The sequence below is a fragment of the Monodelphis domestica genome, chromosome 5, assembly GCF_027887165.1.
Source record: "Monodelphis domestica isolate mMonDom1 chromosome 5, mMonDom1.pri, whole genome shotgun sequence".
Taxonomy (NCBI): Eukaryota; Metazoa; Chordata; class Mammalia; order Didelphimorphia; family Didelphidae; genus Monodelphis; species Monodelphis domestica.
This window is the reverse complement of record NC_077231.1, coordinates 127,680,225-127,695,839: the sequence shown is the minus strand read 5'-3', so window position 1 is coordinate 127,695,839 and position 15,615 is coordinate 127,680,225. Positions and strand designations below refer to the sequence as shown.

Sequence of the window (15,615 nt, the reverse complement as noted above, 5' to 3'; positions counted from 1 at the left end):
CCCTAAAATCAAAGGAGAAATTAATAAAACTGAAAGTAAGAAAACCATTGAACTAATAAGAATTGTTTTATGAATAAATAAATAAAATAAATAATTGGCTAACTTAAATTTAAAAAAAAAAGAAAGAAGAAAACCAAATGCCCAGTATCATAATTTTAGAAAGATGAAATCACAACAAATGAAGTATTAAAGCAATTATTAAAAGTTATTTTGCCCAACAATCAGCCAATACATTTAAAAATCTATGTGAAAATAGATGAATACTTAACAAAAAATATAAACTACCTAGATTAAAAATAGAATGTATAAAATTCTAAAAACAAATATTTAAAATGTAAGTATATAAAAATTAAAACAATGGAAAGTACAAAATACTATAAATAAGTACAAAGAATGTATAAAACAGAAAATCTAAGAAACAAAAGCTATTCTCCAATTGATAAATGATCTAAGAATGTGGACAAGTAGTTTAGTTCTTAAGGAAAGAAACCCAGCTTATTTATAGTCATATAGAAAAAAAGTCAAAATCATTATTAATTAGATGAATGCAAATTCAAGCAATTCTGAGGTTCTATTTCATACCCATCACATTGGCAAGGATGGAAAAAATGATAAACTTTGGATAACATATAGGAAAATATGAACATTGATGTCTATAAATGTAACTGTCAATAGATATAACCATTCTGGAAAGCAGATGTACTTTTTTAATAATGCCAAACGGAATTTGTTTTAACTGACTATGCATGTTTGCAACAAGTATTTCTTTTTCTTCAGTGTTGCAGGCCATGAGAGGGAGAGAAAAATAGAATTCTCTTAGTTAATATTTTAAGTAGAAAGTTTGGAGGGATATTAAAAATGGTGAATATTAGATATTTCAGTTGGGGTCATTGTAATTTTAGTTTTACTAAATTGCCTTATTCTCTTATTAACTTGTACCTTAACTGCTCACAGAGGCAATATGAAAATGTTTGTTAGGTAAAAATAAAGTATATTAATACAGTCAAAGGGGGATGGGGAGGAGAGAAATAGAGACAGAGACAGGCGTCGATTAAAGAAAAGAGAACGAAAGAGGAGTGAAGAGAGGAGATGAGAGAAATAAAAACAGGAAGAGACACTTTTTGTTGATCCTGGACATAATTAGGGGTCACCATAGCTTAATGGGATAAAAGATGTGAATGGGTCAAGCCTGTACTTTAGAAAATTCACTTTGAAATCTGAAGTGAGAATTGATTGGAATGATGAGGGATTTGAAGCAGGGAATCCACCAAGTAGGCTATTCCAATTGTCTAGGTATAAGGAATAAGAGGTAGTAGCAACTGTGGGTATGGAGAAAAAGGTATATATGAAATATGTTGTGAAGTTAAATTCAGTAAGATTTGACAACATATTGGATTTAGGTATGTGTGAAAGAGAAGATGAGAATTATACACAAAGATTTTAAACCTCAGTGATTGAGAAATTATGGTATCCTCAAAAATAACTGAGAGGTTTGGAAGAAAGGAAAAGGGTTTGAGTGGAAAGATAATTTCTGTTTTGAGCATACTGCATTTGAGATATCTCAATGATCTCTAGTTTGGGATGTCCAAAAGGCAGTTGTTATGTAAGATTTGAACTCAGGAGAGAGGTTATGGCTGGATATATAAATAAGGAAAGACTCTTCATAGATGCTAATTGAACAAATGGGGGCAGATGAGATCACCAAGCAATAAGGTATCAGGTACAGAGAATGAGAAGAGGATCTACGAGAGACCCTTAGGAGATACTCATGGTTACTAGATGTGGCCTGCCAATCAAGAAGCATTTATTAAATTCCAGTTATGCAACAGGAACTGGAATGAATGCCAAGAATATGCCCCAAAATGCAAAAAACAGGACCAATTTTTTTTTAAACCCTTACCTTCTATCTTGGAGTCAATACTATATTGGTTCCAAGGCAGAAGAGTGGTAAGGGCTAGGCAATGGGGGTCAAGTGACTTGCCCAGGGTCACACAGCTGGGAAGTGTCTGAGGCCAGATTTGAACCTAACCTCCCGTCTCTAGGACTGGTTCTCAATCCACTGAGCTACCCAGCTGCCCCCAGGCCCAATTTTTAAGGAACTCGAGACCATAAAATCATCCATGTACAAAAATAGATATATACAGAATAAATTGAAGATAGTCAACAAAGGGAAGGTTCAAGCACTGAAAAGGGAGGATTTTCATAGAAAGTGGGATTTTATCTGGCACTTGAAGAAAACCAAGAGCCAGCAAAAAAAAAAAAAAAAGAGTTGTGTTCATATAAGAGGAGACCAGAAGAGAGCAGTGTTCCACCAACCTTAAGAGTGTTCAGCAGAGTGCAGTCAACAATGTCAATGACTGCAGAGAGCTCAAGTAGGGTTAGTATTCAGAAAAGACCATTAAGTAAATGAAGAGATCATTAGTTTCTGGAGACTGCAGTGTCAGTAGAATAATAAAATAGGAAGTCTGAAGGTTTTAGAAGGGAACAAGAAGAGAGGAAAGGGAGGTACCACTTCTAAATGGCATTTTCAAGAAGGAGATGAAAGATACTGGATGATAACTAGCAAAAATGGTAATAAGTAAAGGTTTCTTTGTTATTATTGTTGTTGTTTTTTTTTAAACTTTATCTAATGCCTTAGAATCAATACTGAGTATCTGTTCCAAGACAGAGCAATAAGGGCTGGGCAATTGGGATTAAGTGACTTGTCCAGGGCCATACAACTAGGAAGGGTGTGAAGTCAAATTTGAACCCCAGACCTCCTGTCTCCTAGCCTGTTTCTATCTATGGGGTGACCAAGCTATACCCCAAGTGGAGGTTTTTTAAGAAAGGTAGATACAATTTTTAGATAACCTGAAGGAGCCAGGGAAACTTACCAATTGTGAAGGCCATCAAAAGAATACAGATGGATATACAAATGCATGACTTGCTTGCCATATTAATGCGTCCATATCTCTAGATATCAAGATCTACCTACAATTAAGTCTCAATTATCTTTAGATAACACTGCAGAGTGTAATATGCCCATCTCATAATTCAGAATATCACATTCACCAAATATATCTGCCTTTAGCATATACTCATACTTTTACTTAAGTTGCGTATCCCTCTCCTGTCCCCCACACCAACTAGCTTGGTGGCCATGGACAATTCACTTTTCTTCTTTCTTCCTTAGTTTTCTCAACTTTTAAATTGAAATAATAATAGCACCTATCACCCAGGATAGTCTTGAGGAATCAATGAGATATTAGCTGCACAGCACTTAGCACAAGAGCCACTTATAAATACTTGTTTCCTTCCTTCTTTGTTTCCTTCCCATTCAATTTTACTTCTCTGACAGCAGACTTTTTTCTCTAATTATGCTATTCTAGACTCACACTTTCTGAAAGGAAAAAGGATAAATCTTTTCACTTAGAAAAGTGATTGAATTGAAGTTATCTAGAAAACAATACAGCATACTAGAAAAGAGCGATGATCAGAAGACTTGGGTACAAATCCTGGCTTTGACATTCTTAACTAAACGAATAACAAACAGATGCTAAATAGGACAGATTTGCCATCACTTCTATAGGAATATGCTGAACTTCATTATATCACACTGCCTCTCAAGGGTAAACTTACATTTAAAAGTTGCTATATACATTCATTGTAACTAAGATAAATTGTCAAATAGAGCACTTTTTTCTTCTTTTTTGTCAAATTAAAGTCCAGTTAAGAGAGAAAAAATAAAATCATAGTTATTTTCTGTAAGTTAGAAATATCCATCCAAAACTGCTTTTTCCTAGCCTGCAATGAATAACATTTCCAAGTTATTTTAAGTTGTTCCTAAACACCCCACCAATCAGGATTATCTTCTGATGCTTCCATTAATGTACAAAAACCTCATGGTCCTTTCTTGCCTCAAAGTTATGTATGAATCCTCACCTTCCTTTCCAGTTCCTATGATCATATAATCAGCATCAATGCTTACATTGTGCTTAAAGCCTCACTGCTTACAGTTTGGGGACAAGATAATAAAGAAGTTTTCTTTGATCCAGAGTTACAAATTATGGCGTGGAGAAACAGTGGTTGGCTTATTTAAAAAAATGGGCCCTAGAACTTCTAAATATTCGCTATTTCCAAACAGTTATTACCAACAGAAGATTTTGTCTTGAACCTTTTAACCAAAATCTGATTAGCAAATTAGAGAATCTCTGTTTATTCTCATGTAAATTTCTTTATTGATCCTTGAATATTGATATAGATCCTGGAGTACTGAAATAAACACCATGACAACAATAAACACAGGTCCTTAACCCACCACCTTTTCTTTAGAAGACAAGGGCAGGAACAGAGTTCTAGTTGAGTAAAAAAACAAAAAACAAAAAACTTCTAGGTCTAGCCAACCTTTAATATGGGATAGACAGGTTATGAAAACAAACTTGAAGGAAAATACTTAAGAGGAATACTTGGCTGACTAGGGTATACATTAGGTCTATTGTTCATAGCCTATTGTATTGTCTACTCAAATCTATTTGCATATTCAAACCTAGGTATAACCATTCCAACATATATTCAGATAATGGAAGCATCAGTGATGAAGATATATGGTCATAGATCATAGATTCAGAGTATTTAGAGACTTTATAAATTATATGCTCTAATCCTTTCATTTTACACTTGAAAAGCAGACCAAGAGAAGTTGTAACTTCCTGATTATCATATAAATAATAGTAGAGATGGATTGGCACTCATATCTTCTCAATCCAAATATATGTTTTCACCAAACTACATCACTTTCCTTCATTTACAAGAAAAAAAAATTGTTTCTGATAGGTAATAAGAAATACCAAGTTTATCAGGTGTCAACCCTTAAAAACACTAAAGAACAGAATAATAACTGCAAGAGTACACATATCTTTCCTGAAATTCAATAAATCTTGTTGGAAGCTTTCCACAAAGTATGAATTATTTTCTTTTCAAAAAGGAAAATCCTTCCAAAATGAATTGCGGGGTTCAGGATAGGAAGATGGAGGGCTACAAATATTTTTTTAATTTAATTTGGGGAAATTTTATATGAAAAAGAAAATGACATTTTGTAGACAAATACATTTAAATTTACCAATTCCTTGATGTCCCACTTAATTTCCAAATAGTTATAAAGTATGATAACAAAAAGTAGAAATTGTATCTCAGTCTGTAAAATTATAGGAACATTATATTAAGTACTTTGTAGAGATCAAAATCAGAGTTTATGCAATGTTTCAAAGGAAATGATGCTGGTATCTACAGTGATAAAGAATTAGCAAATATTTTAAAGAGATTTTTAAAAATTAGTGTCACTTAACTATTTTTAATTTTTCTCATAAACTATAATTAAGTATTTGAACAAAATTAACTAAAAGTCTGGTTATTTTGTTTAGTATAATATTTTATTTGTTTAATAGGAATAATTTTTGCCCTTTAAAGAAACTAAAGTAATATTCATTGGAATAAAATTATCAGACTGATAACATACTTTTAGATTCTTCTAAATTCAAACAAGTGTACAGCTAATCTTTCCAAAAATGCAGCCTCATATGCAGTAGCTTCTGAGAAAAAAAAAAGTCATTGGTTTGGCAAAATTTAATATAGGAAGAGTTAAACCTATTGGTTTCATCATTCATTTTAATGAAAATATTTGGAATGTTTTCCAACTGCATGGAGATACACTGTGATAGAATATATTAGTTACCATAAGGATTGATTTTCTTTTAAAGTGATATATTTTCAAAGGGCTATTAACATAATATTCATTTATAATAAGTGTTTTGTAAATAACCACCATTATGATTGAGATTTTTTAATGCCATGACAGCTCTTCATTTGGTTCATTCTTTGCATTTCACAGGGTTCTTTGAAAATTAGCTTTATGCTATTCTTGCATTTGAGGACTGATATATCCTCTTACCATTCAGTATTGGAATAGTTAATTTTGATAAGACCTTTAAAAACCATTAAATCATCCAATTTGTCTCCCAAAAAGTTTTTTAAAATATATTAGGAAAGAGTTACTGTATCTATTTTTCATAAGTTATAGCCATTTTTTAAAATGGTTCTTTTGAAATGGTTATTGCCATTGAAAATAAAACTAAAATGAGCCATTCTGATATTTCTTTTGATAATTCTTTCTTTTCCTTAGTGAAATCTACAATCCGTTTCCATCTTCTATAAGATAAATGTGTTTAATCAATCACTATAAGTTTTTTTTAATCAACCTCTGTTTAATGTATTTATGAAAGCAGAATTGCTATTTTTAGAACATAAGGTACTATATTTGAGATGGTAATTGAGTATTTTAGCTAATACAATTTCTGATTTCCATAGCTTGTTTTTTTTTAAAACAAGGCAAAATGGATCAGAGCTTAATGAACCTTAGAACTATTAACCATCAGACAAATATAACACTACATATGCTTACATATATAATTATTATCCACATCTATGTGTTTGTGTTTTAAAAAAGAAAGTTTGTGGAAAAGAGGAGACCTAATAACTCTAAGAATTTAGAAGTAAGGCCCTCTTTTATTTCTAATCATTACAAGGCTTCCAAAACAGTATTGCAGCCAGTTGCTTCAAGGATCAGAGAGTTCATTTTAAAAACTCATGGAAAAAAAAAACAACCACCAATAACATTGAATTTCTTTCTTCTTGGCAAAAAGAAAAAAAAAAGATAGAAGTTGAATTTTGCAAGAATAGTTTAAAGTGTATATTCCCTTGCACTTATCAGAGATTCTGTCATCACCATGTAAGTCCAAACATACCCCCATACTAGCCCTAACTAAACCAGGAGCCAGCATCCCTGGGAGAAAGTGGTGGTGGCACGTCAGAAAGAGAAAGCAGAAGACAAACTCAAAATACAGGTTGTCTCGAACTTTGTGTATGCCTTATGGCCTTAGGCTTTTTTCCACTGTAACATTCAAATTCTGGGAAAAACAGCTCAGTGCAGTTCTACACTTCAGTCCTTTGGGGGTTAAAAAAAGGAAGGTAGCTATGAACTCTGTTCTTCTTTAAACTAATGGACCCCCCCCCTCAGTACTCCCCTTTCCCTGTCCTCATAGCACCCTTTGTCTACTTTTATGAATTAAAACATGCACACATACTTGCACACACAGGGAATCCTGCCCATTAATTAAAGGACTTGTCAGCCCCAATCCTAGATTCTTACAGTGCAGGAAATGTCTCCCCTTTTAAGTGCAAAACCATAACATTACCATTTCCCCAAGTGCTCTCTGTTTTAGGCTGCTTTCCTAATTAGAGGGATGATAACAGCCCTACTGATTGGCATTATAAAAGCACTAGTTTGGCTTCATCTGTCCCAGGTGTGCTGTGTAATTTTTTTCTTCTCACCGTTTCAGAGCACTACCTCTCTCCTTCATTGTTCCTTAAAGTTTTCATCTGAGGAATTAATACAGATAAAAAGACATTAGAAGAGAAGCTCCTCTGCCAAAGCTCATCACTGAAACCTTTTATCAAAAGTACAAACTATACAAGTTAGGTGTTTTTTTTTTTACCCTTTTGTTTCTGAGGGTTAAGGGGGTGGGGGGGGGAAGGAAAGCGGAGAAGGGGAGGAGGGGAACACAGCTCTGTCAATGGGCTGAATGCACCATTAAAACTGGCGTCACTACAAAGGTTATTGCAGATCTAACTGTCAATACAGTGAGTAGAGTGGAGTCCGGTAAGGGGGGGAGCTTTGGTGAGAAAGAGATACTTTGATATTTTGGAATGTTAGAAGGGTGAATGTGAAAAATTGGAGGTTGGGGATCTAATTACCCAACCATAATTGGGGGCTAGGGAATAAGTTGCAGTCCTCTCAACTCACCGCAGATCAATTATGTTAAGAGAACATCTGTAAGTAGAACTTAATGAGGTCCATTAGAGCAACATGTACAGCCTCCTCTAACAGTACTTGTCAGCTTCTTGGATGAGCTGAAGGAAGCTGCTAACTAGGGACCTGGTGAGGTGTTTAAATACGGGAGGAGCAGAGCTGGCCCACTCAGGTTTTGTGCAGTTCGGGAAGAAAGTAAGGAAGAGAAGAGCAAATAAAAAAAAGATAGGCAAAGTGAACCTAGGTGCTCCTTGCATCTGTGTGGCTGAATTTTGGAGAATGATGGTGGAGTTAGGGCGAGAACTAACTTCATCCTTACCTTGACTGAGACTTTTTTTTTCTTTTAATTTGGACTCTGAGCATATGATTTCCTAGCCTTACCCTTCACCCCCACCTTTCTTGCTGCCCTAAAAAAAAAAAAGACTGCAACATAACAGCATCCTCTTTGGGACACTGCAGAAATAATTATTGAAGGGGCATAAACAAAATTAAACGGAAGGGTATTTTAAAGCTGAGAACTTGAGGATATATTTAGAAATACATTTTTTCCTGTGGAAGCTTTCTTTTCAGAAAAGGTAAGTTTTACACACCCGGTTTATCACTGCCTCATGTCCTGCCCCTTTCATTCTTTCATTCCTCCCCCTCCTTCAAAGGCATTAAAGTTAAGAATATTGGCTATGGCATTCTGATTTTTTTAAGGGGTTGGGTGGATTAAATACTCTTATCAAATGGAAAATATGATGAGCTGCTGAGACAGACCTCAAGCTCTGTAACCAGATACTCCCATTTACCCCCTCCAAAAAAAATGTCTCTTAATAGCAGTCCTTTTGCAAAGGTTTCCTAAGGATTTGTAATTAAACTGGCTAGTTTACTCTCTGGAAATGAAGAAACTGTTTGCCTGGCTGGAACCAACCTTTAGCTTGGCTGAGTAAACAAAAGCACAAATTCTTTTTTTTTCACTTTTTTTTTCCTTTCACAGGAGGGGTGAGGTATGGGGGGGGGGAGTGCACGGGAGAAGAGAGCAGGGGAAACAGGGGGTTTGCTGAGGGTTAATGGTGTTTTTTGCAAAGTGTCAGCAGAAGATGATTAAATTCCACCTCTTGTTCACCAGATCACTTTGTGTGCACTTGTATATTTCATTGTCGGCAACTGCTGATGATCACATCTGTGCAGTACATTAAGTGGCAAGCCTCTTCATCTGCACAGGGTTTTTTTCCTGATGATTTTTTTTGGTGAATAATTCATATGATTATGAAGAGAAAAACTGCTATTTTCTATCTCTCTTATGTAGCACAGATTTAAAAAAAATCTTGCTGTAAATTGCTTGATTGGGGAGATAGCCTGCTTTCAAATAATTTAATTCATGACAAAACCTAATTACTGTCAGGTAATACCCTGTCAGCTTTAATGCATTTCATCAGTCATAATGAAAAGAAGAGCATTTTATGACCCATCTAATTATCATTACATTTTAGGGGAAAATGAATGGCGTGGAGCTGAATGTTAACTATTCCATTTTATTCCTTTACACATGTGGTTTGGCATATTATTCACCAAGTTTCTTCCCTTTCTTATATATAAATATATATTCCTGATTGGTGGAGGAGGGTGTAAAACAGGCAAGGCAAGGAAGACTGGGGGGGATAAAGGAGGGGGGAAACACATGTAATTAGAGATCTGGGTGTTTGTCCCTTAAAAAAAGTGACAAAGTGGTTAATGTCTTTGCAGGTTGGTGTTGATATCAGGAATCTTACTGCCACAGTCCAAATAGAGTACTAATTACTGCGAATGATGTCACCGTAGGCAGAGGAATAATCCCATCATTTAATTAGTTGAATGATTTAAACAAAGATTTGCATAGATGCACTAATCAGTTGCCATGAATTACAGAGCAGCAGTTGCCAGCGAGGGGTAACAGATCATACAGTTGGAGGGAAAAAAATCTCATCTCCTTGAACATAATTAATTTAATTGTCCTCATTAGCTGTACCATTTGTTTTGATTTTATTTCTCCCTTTCCCCACACATACTTCTCCCTCCCTCTTTTCTTCTTCTCAGTGTATTGGTTGAGAGAGAGAGTGAGAGACGCTGCTGTGTTTTCAGAGTGGTTGTAGCAGAGGTAGGGTATGAGCAAGGATCTGTTCATACAGATGAGGTGTATGTGTGCTTGCATAAGTATCAGAGAAAGGCAAAAGTTGAGAAATCTGCTTATGTACAGATCAAATCAGCTGAAGGGGGTCGTATTAACCTGCTGACTGTGTGATTTTTCAGTTATTTTTCAGGTTAGTTCTAAGTTTTGTTACTATTTAAAGGGAGAAAAAAGTGACCACATGATAATTTCATCATATAGGATTTTGGGTGTGGGGTGGGGAGTGGGGAGGCTAAAATATTGGTACCATGAATTTTTATTCATCGGAGCATAAAATTAAAGCCCAAAGTCCATTTGTTAAAATTATGTTTTGTCTATTTTCAACTATTATTTCTAGATTAAACTGATGGTGGGGAGGAAAAAGTTGGAAGTACTTCACTGGATCTTGCTTGGCTCTTAAAAGATAATGCCATTTAACTTTAGATTAAATTTTAAGTCTGACCTCTATCAAGGCTTTTAAACCTGGTGAAAGAGGGTACCTGAAGTTTTGAGGAATAATTTCTATTTTTTTTTCCTCCAGCTGCCAACAATCTTTCACGAAGGGTTGTGAAATAAATGGGACAGGGAAGGGGAGAGGTAGATATTGCTCTAAATAAAATCCTTTTTAAAAAATGCCTTTGAAATAAACCTTGTGCAGGTACCACAACAAATTATTTTGAGACTTCTGAAAGATTGTGGGTACCCCCAATTGTGTTTTGATTAAACTAGAATACACTTAAAAAACAGATCAGCCTCAAAAGACTTTTTAGAAGTTTTAAAGTAAATTTAAGTAATATGTTTGGAAGAAAGGGGAAAGGAATTGAATGAATTGGGCCACAAGTGCACCAGAGGCTAGGCCATTAGAACGAAGAGGAGGGGGTGGCCTGAGAGGATATTCAAGAAGAGGCCTGTGTGTGGCCGACCTACAGAGCAGGGAGTTTTCAGGACTATGAATGGAAGTTAGAGACCAAGGTACAATATTTATTTCTCCCCACTCCCCAAATCCGTCTAGAGTTGTAGAGAGTTAATACTTTTCTACCTAATTCTGAAAATCTTAGCTGACATCTTAACTCTATTTTTAAAATTTCCATAATTATTAGCCTCGGAAGTGACTATTGGGGACAGTTTGTTTTAAATGTAGCCAGCTGTTGCAAAAAGCCCTGGTTATTCAAAGAATTTATCTGCTCCCTCCGCCACCCCCACCCCCTTTTGCTGGAGTTTCATTTTGGATGGGCTGGGACATATAGGGTCCTTTCTGAGTTGATTTCTGTAGAGGTCACTTTTTTTTTTTTTCCGCGAGGGGTTGTCCCTGGTGTTTGTGTCTAGCATATGCATGTGGTTTTGCTGACTGCACTCGCAGGCTTGTAAATTTTCACCATGGGAAATTACCAACAAAGCCCAATCTGTCTCCTGGCTGCTTTGCACTTTCGGAGGGCGGCTGTACTTGGCTGAGCTGCAGAACGAGAACACGAGAGGGAGCGAAGGAAGGAGGGAGGGACGGGAGAGAGAGAGAGAAGGAAAGAAGAAGGGGGGGATGGGGGGCGAGAGGTAAATAGTCTTAAATCGGAAGGGAGCTGCTTCTCTATGGTCTTGACAAGAGCTGCCTGGGCTCTGCTGGCTCAGTAATAACTGAGTGACCTTTTCTTTTGCTGTATTATGTCTGGCTGGTAAGGGATTGCATTTTGCAGCTGATAAAGCCCTGGCTTCATTCAGCTTGGTTCCTCACACGCTGCTTAGGTAAGTTGTCTTGAGCCAGGACAGAGAAAGACAGCCGTGGACTGTAAGATACTAAAAGGAGGACACCTGTAGCTCAGATGTGGTCAACACAATTACTTGGCGGATCCTTGAGGACCTCATTATTTTAAACTTAAAGAATAGCGATTCCCTCCCCTGTCCTTTTTTTTTTTTCAAACAATGCTTCTTTTTGACCTTTCCCAAGGAGAAGAGCTACAAAGCAGCCACTGTGCTCACTGAACTGCCTCCCCCTGTATTGCTTAATTGAGAAGGTAAGTGAAGCAACTGTATACACAAGCTTTGGGTTATTTGTGGTGTGTGTATGTGTGCGCGTGCGTGCGTGTGTGTTATGTGGGTATTTTTTTTTTCTGCCTCTCCTAATGAGGTATAAACTAGAGCCGCAACACATCGTCTTCTGCACTGTAACTTTTGCTCAAGCTGCAGCTCTGCTGAGACGATTTTGTTTAAATCATGTGAGGCTTCATTATTTTTATGATGAGACATGAAATACATGCAATTGGAAGATGCTGATGGAGGAAGGGAGAGAAGCTCCTTCGCTGAACATCTCAAGTGTTAGAGTAGATAATAGTCAAAGTTAACAATGAACTGCAGCATTTCCACACGCTTATTCTTTGTGTCAGAGCACGGGGAGGGGGGGGGGAGTTCTTTTCTTAACGGAGAATTTTAGGGTTCAGGTCAAGAGGACCGAGGACGGAGTGATGTGTAGATTCTTTTTTTATTGTTGCTTTATTGGGGTACAATTCAGTGACTGCTTCCTTTATTTGACTAATCCCCCGATAGTTTAATTTGGAGAGTCTTCGTTCTTTATAAACACTCATTTCCTCTTTCTAAACAGAAACGCTAAACACACCATTGCTTTAACTATTCCAATGCTTTCTGGTGGCAAAGTGTCTAGAGTGCCGGGGTTTGGGGGTATAGTGGGAAGGGGAAAGAGCGAGATTCAGTGAATTGAGGTGCACACGGATTAATAGCCCGATATTAGACTGATGCAGCTACCCAGCTTGCTATTATGAAATACAAGTCAGATTTATGATCTTTTTCATATTGTACATGATATGGTATGCTAACGCTGCATGTGACAGTTTAATCAAATCCATTTGTTAAAACGAAGCTAAAAGAGACCGCTGGGATTATAGGATTACGGACAGAGTTAGAGAAACATGTGGCTTTGTCATTCGCCATCATTTTGAACGCTGCCACATTGCAAGTGGTGCAAGTGGTTCAGTTTGTGCGTGTTGTCTTGTCTGTCAACCCTTCTCCCTTCCCCCCACCCCCTGCCGACACTCCGACCCTTTCCCAAAGTGGGTGCACAATAGTCTGTGCTCGGCTGTGTATGTGAACACCAGCTTCTCACTTCAGCCCAAGCCAAAGGGACGCCACCACTTTCCCCTGGATTACCAAATCCAATGAGAAGCTGCTACTCAGGCGTTCTTAAATCAACTCATGCAGAAAAAGGAGAAAAGTTTTGGTAAGGTTACTCTCCTGTCGTAGCTGTACTTTGCAGGAAACTGGCTTTAATGTTGCTTTGGTGTATTTCTAAAGATATCTGAGATATTTTTTGCTGTGTGTAACTGCTTTGAAAGACTGCTGTTTAAACCAATTAATCATGCTAGGTGCAACAAATATTGCTACATTCTTAGCAAATCATCCCTGTGTGGCTGAAAAGACACCGCCACAAAAGAGGCTCGAGTGTAAACCCAAAAGGAATTCTTTGTTATACTGTATGTATGTTTCTTATTTTTTTGATTTTGCATGTGAGCTGCATCAAAATTGAACTCAGTCTTGCAAATCTCTTGTTGGCCTTTGCCAAGCACTAGCACTTTGCTGCCATGGTAACTGTAATTAAACTGATAAGAGTGGAAAAATGTCAGTATCTCTGAGCCTTGCAGCTGCATTGGAGAAAAAGGGAATCAAATTGGTTCCCAGCTCCATTGCTCAAAAAAGAAGGGGGGTTGAGAGGGTGGGGAGGAGGGAGTTGAAGGGGTAGAACGGAGTTATGCAGCTCCAGTCCCTGAGATATAGGGACATCTATTTGCATTGTTGTCCCTTAGGGGGCTACAGCCTGCAGGGATGCTTTGGGCCACTGAACAGAGAAAAACAAGCTTTTAGGCCCAATCCAGCTTTCAAATGGGGTTGGGGAGGGGTCGATTTGGGGATTGAAGGGGGTAAAGAAAGAAAATCTTTTGTTTGGTACCCCTCAGCAATTGAATGGCCTTGTTGGTCAAATTCTTTTAATCTGTGTCAGGCTCCTAGGTATGGGACCTGAGTTCTCATTTTAGCATCTTCCTAACTCACCTCAGCTGTCAACCTGCTGTATTGCCTTACCTCTTGTTCCTTTTCTCTTTAAAAAAAAAAGGCATGTTTAAATGGGGAAAGTAGTTTTTCATCTGAATATATACTATTGGTTGAAAGGCAATCTCTCTAAGTGTTGAAAATCTCTTTATTAAAAAAAAAACCACATGTTATAGAGTTGTGGTTACTTTGTTGTGTTAACTACTATAGCTGAGACTTTGCGGATGAATAGCACAGAACAAGAGAGCATAATGGAGGCAATCAACCGTTAGGCTGGCTCACAATACAATCCAGGCAATTAAAAGCTCACCAGAGTTTAAATGAAATGATTCTACTTATTTCTGAACACCATACTGCACAGGCCATTATTTGTCTTAAAAAAAATTGATTTCCCTTAAACTGTCAAATAACTCGGAATAGCAGGGTCTCAGAGGCAATAAGAATTTCCCTCAGAACAATTTACATGCCAATCTAAAACTAGTTATGACTCCTGATGTGCTATAAGAAACTTGTGAAATGTTTCTTGGCTTATGAACATGTAACTTTACAAAGACATTCTTTTGAACGGTCAGGGGAAGCTGCTGACTACTTTATAAATTCTATATATGTGGCAGAATAATTGTGAAATAACCATTTTCTACAACTAGCAGCTATTGATTTATGTCTAGTTGAAATGTTTAATTTTAGGAGCAGCCAGATCCTTTTAAAGGGATACTACATAAATATATTCTAGAACACCAAACTCCTGGGCTTAAGTTACTTAGGGTCAAACAGTCTACTGAGTACAAATATTAGTCGAATTCCAAGTTGCTAATTTAAAATGTTAATACAATAAACTGTTTTGGAGATTAGTCATCTATTGTCTAGTTTTCATAAACACTAGTTTCTGCTATCCCCGAGATTTTTGAGTGAGAGATTTGGCCTTATTTATGCTGTAACATAACTGGGAAATATAGCTTGGTTGTTTTTTAAGATGGGAGTTTTCTCCTAATCTTTTCCAGCACTAAAGATCAAAAACAAATAGGAATTACAAACTGGGGAAAGTAGAATAGCTTTTCCTTCAAACTTTTGATTACTAAATAGTTATATGCCTCTAAAATCTAGAATCTTCTTTATTGAATTGAAATGCTTCTCCCCCTTCCCCAGGTATTAAGGGCATTAGGAAATGTGCTATGTTGTAATTGATGGAATTCGTTTCCTATTGAACCATGCTAGAAATAACCAGTTATGATCAAAGAATCTTCATTTGATAGAAATTCTAGAAAGTAAGCCTTTGCAGCACTACCAAGGGTTATGATTCTATGATCTATCCTGGGTTCGTAGTTCCTTCAAAGGGGAGGAATCAGGCCATATGAATATTTCCTGCTCTTCTATACAAAGAACTTATAACTCAACATCTAGTCTGGAACTCTGGTTGAACCAAAAAAACTTCAGTCAAGGAAGTTTCATTCTAACAAATGTTCACTGTTGTTTAAAAAAAAAATCCCTGCAGAATTCTTTTCTTGCAAAAAGTTGTGTAGTCTGTATATATATTTTTTTCCTTTTGGTTTATGTGATTTGAAGTAGAATTATCAAAGTTTATGGTAGAGCAGTTACC

General features: G+C 36.7%; 1 protein-coding gene across 5 annotated transcripts in view; it reads left to right on the top strand.

Moving 5' to 3' along the window:
* The first annotated feature begins 7,337 nt into the window (after positions 1-7,337).
* The window catches only part of LMO3 (LIM domain only 3), a 73,644-nt gene continuing 65,366 nt past the window's right edge, over positions 7,338-15,615 (top strand). Inside the window, exons 1-2 of one of the 5 annotated variants that reach the window (XM_007503596.3) lie at positions 7,338-7,508; positions 11,911-11,977. Coding sequence is in view for 1 of the 5 variants with exons in the window: in XM_007503595.3 (XP_007503657.1) it covers positions 13,170-13,194 (25 nt within the window). In the remaining 4 variants the exon portion in view is untranslated. Of the gene's footprint in view, positions 7,509-7,559; positions 8,419-11,276; positions 11,978-12,066; positions 13,195-15,615 lie in introns of those variants that run through there. The other 4 variants (XM_001366694.5, XM_007503597.3, XM_016425892.2 and 1 more) reach the window with 4 other exon arrangements.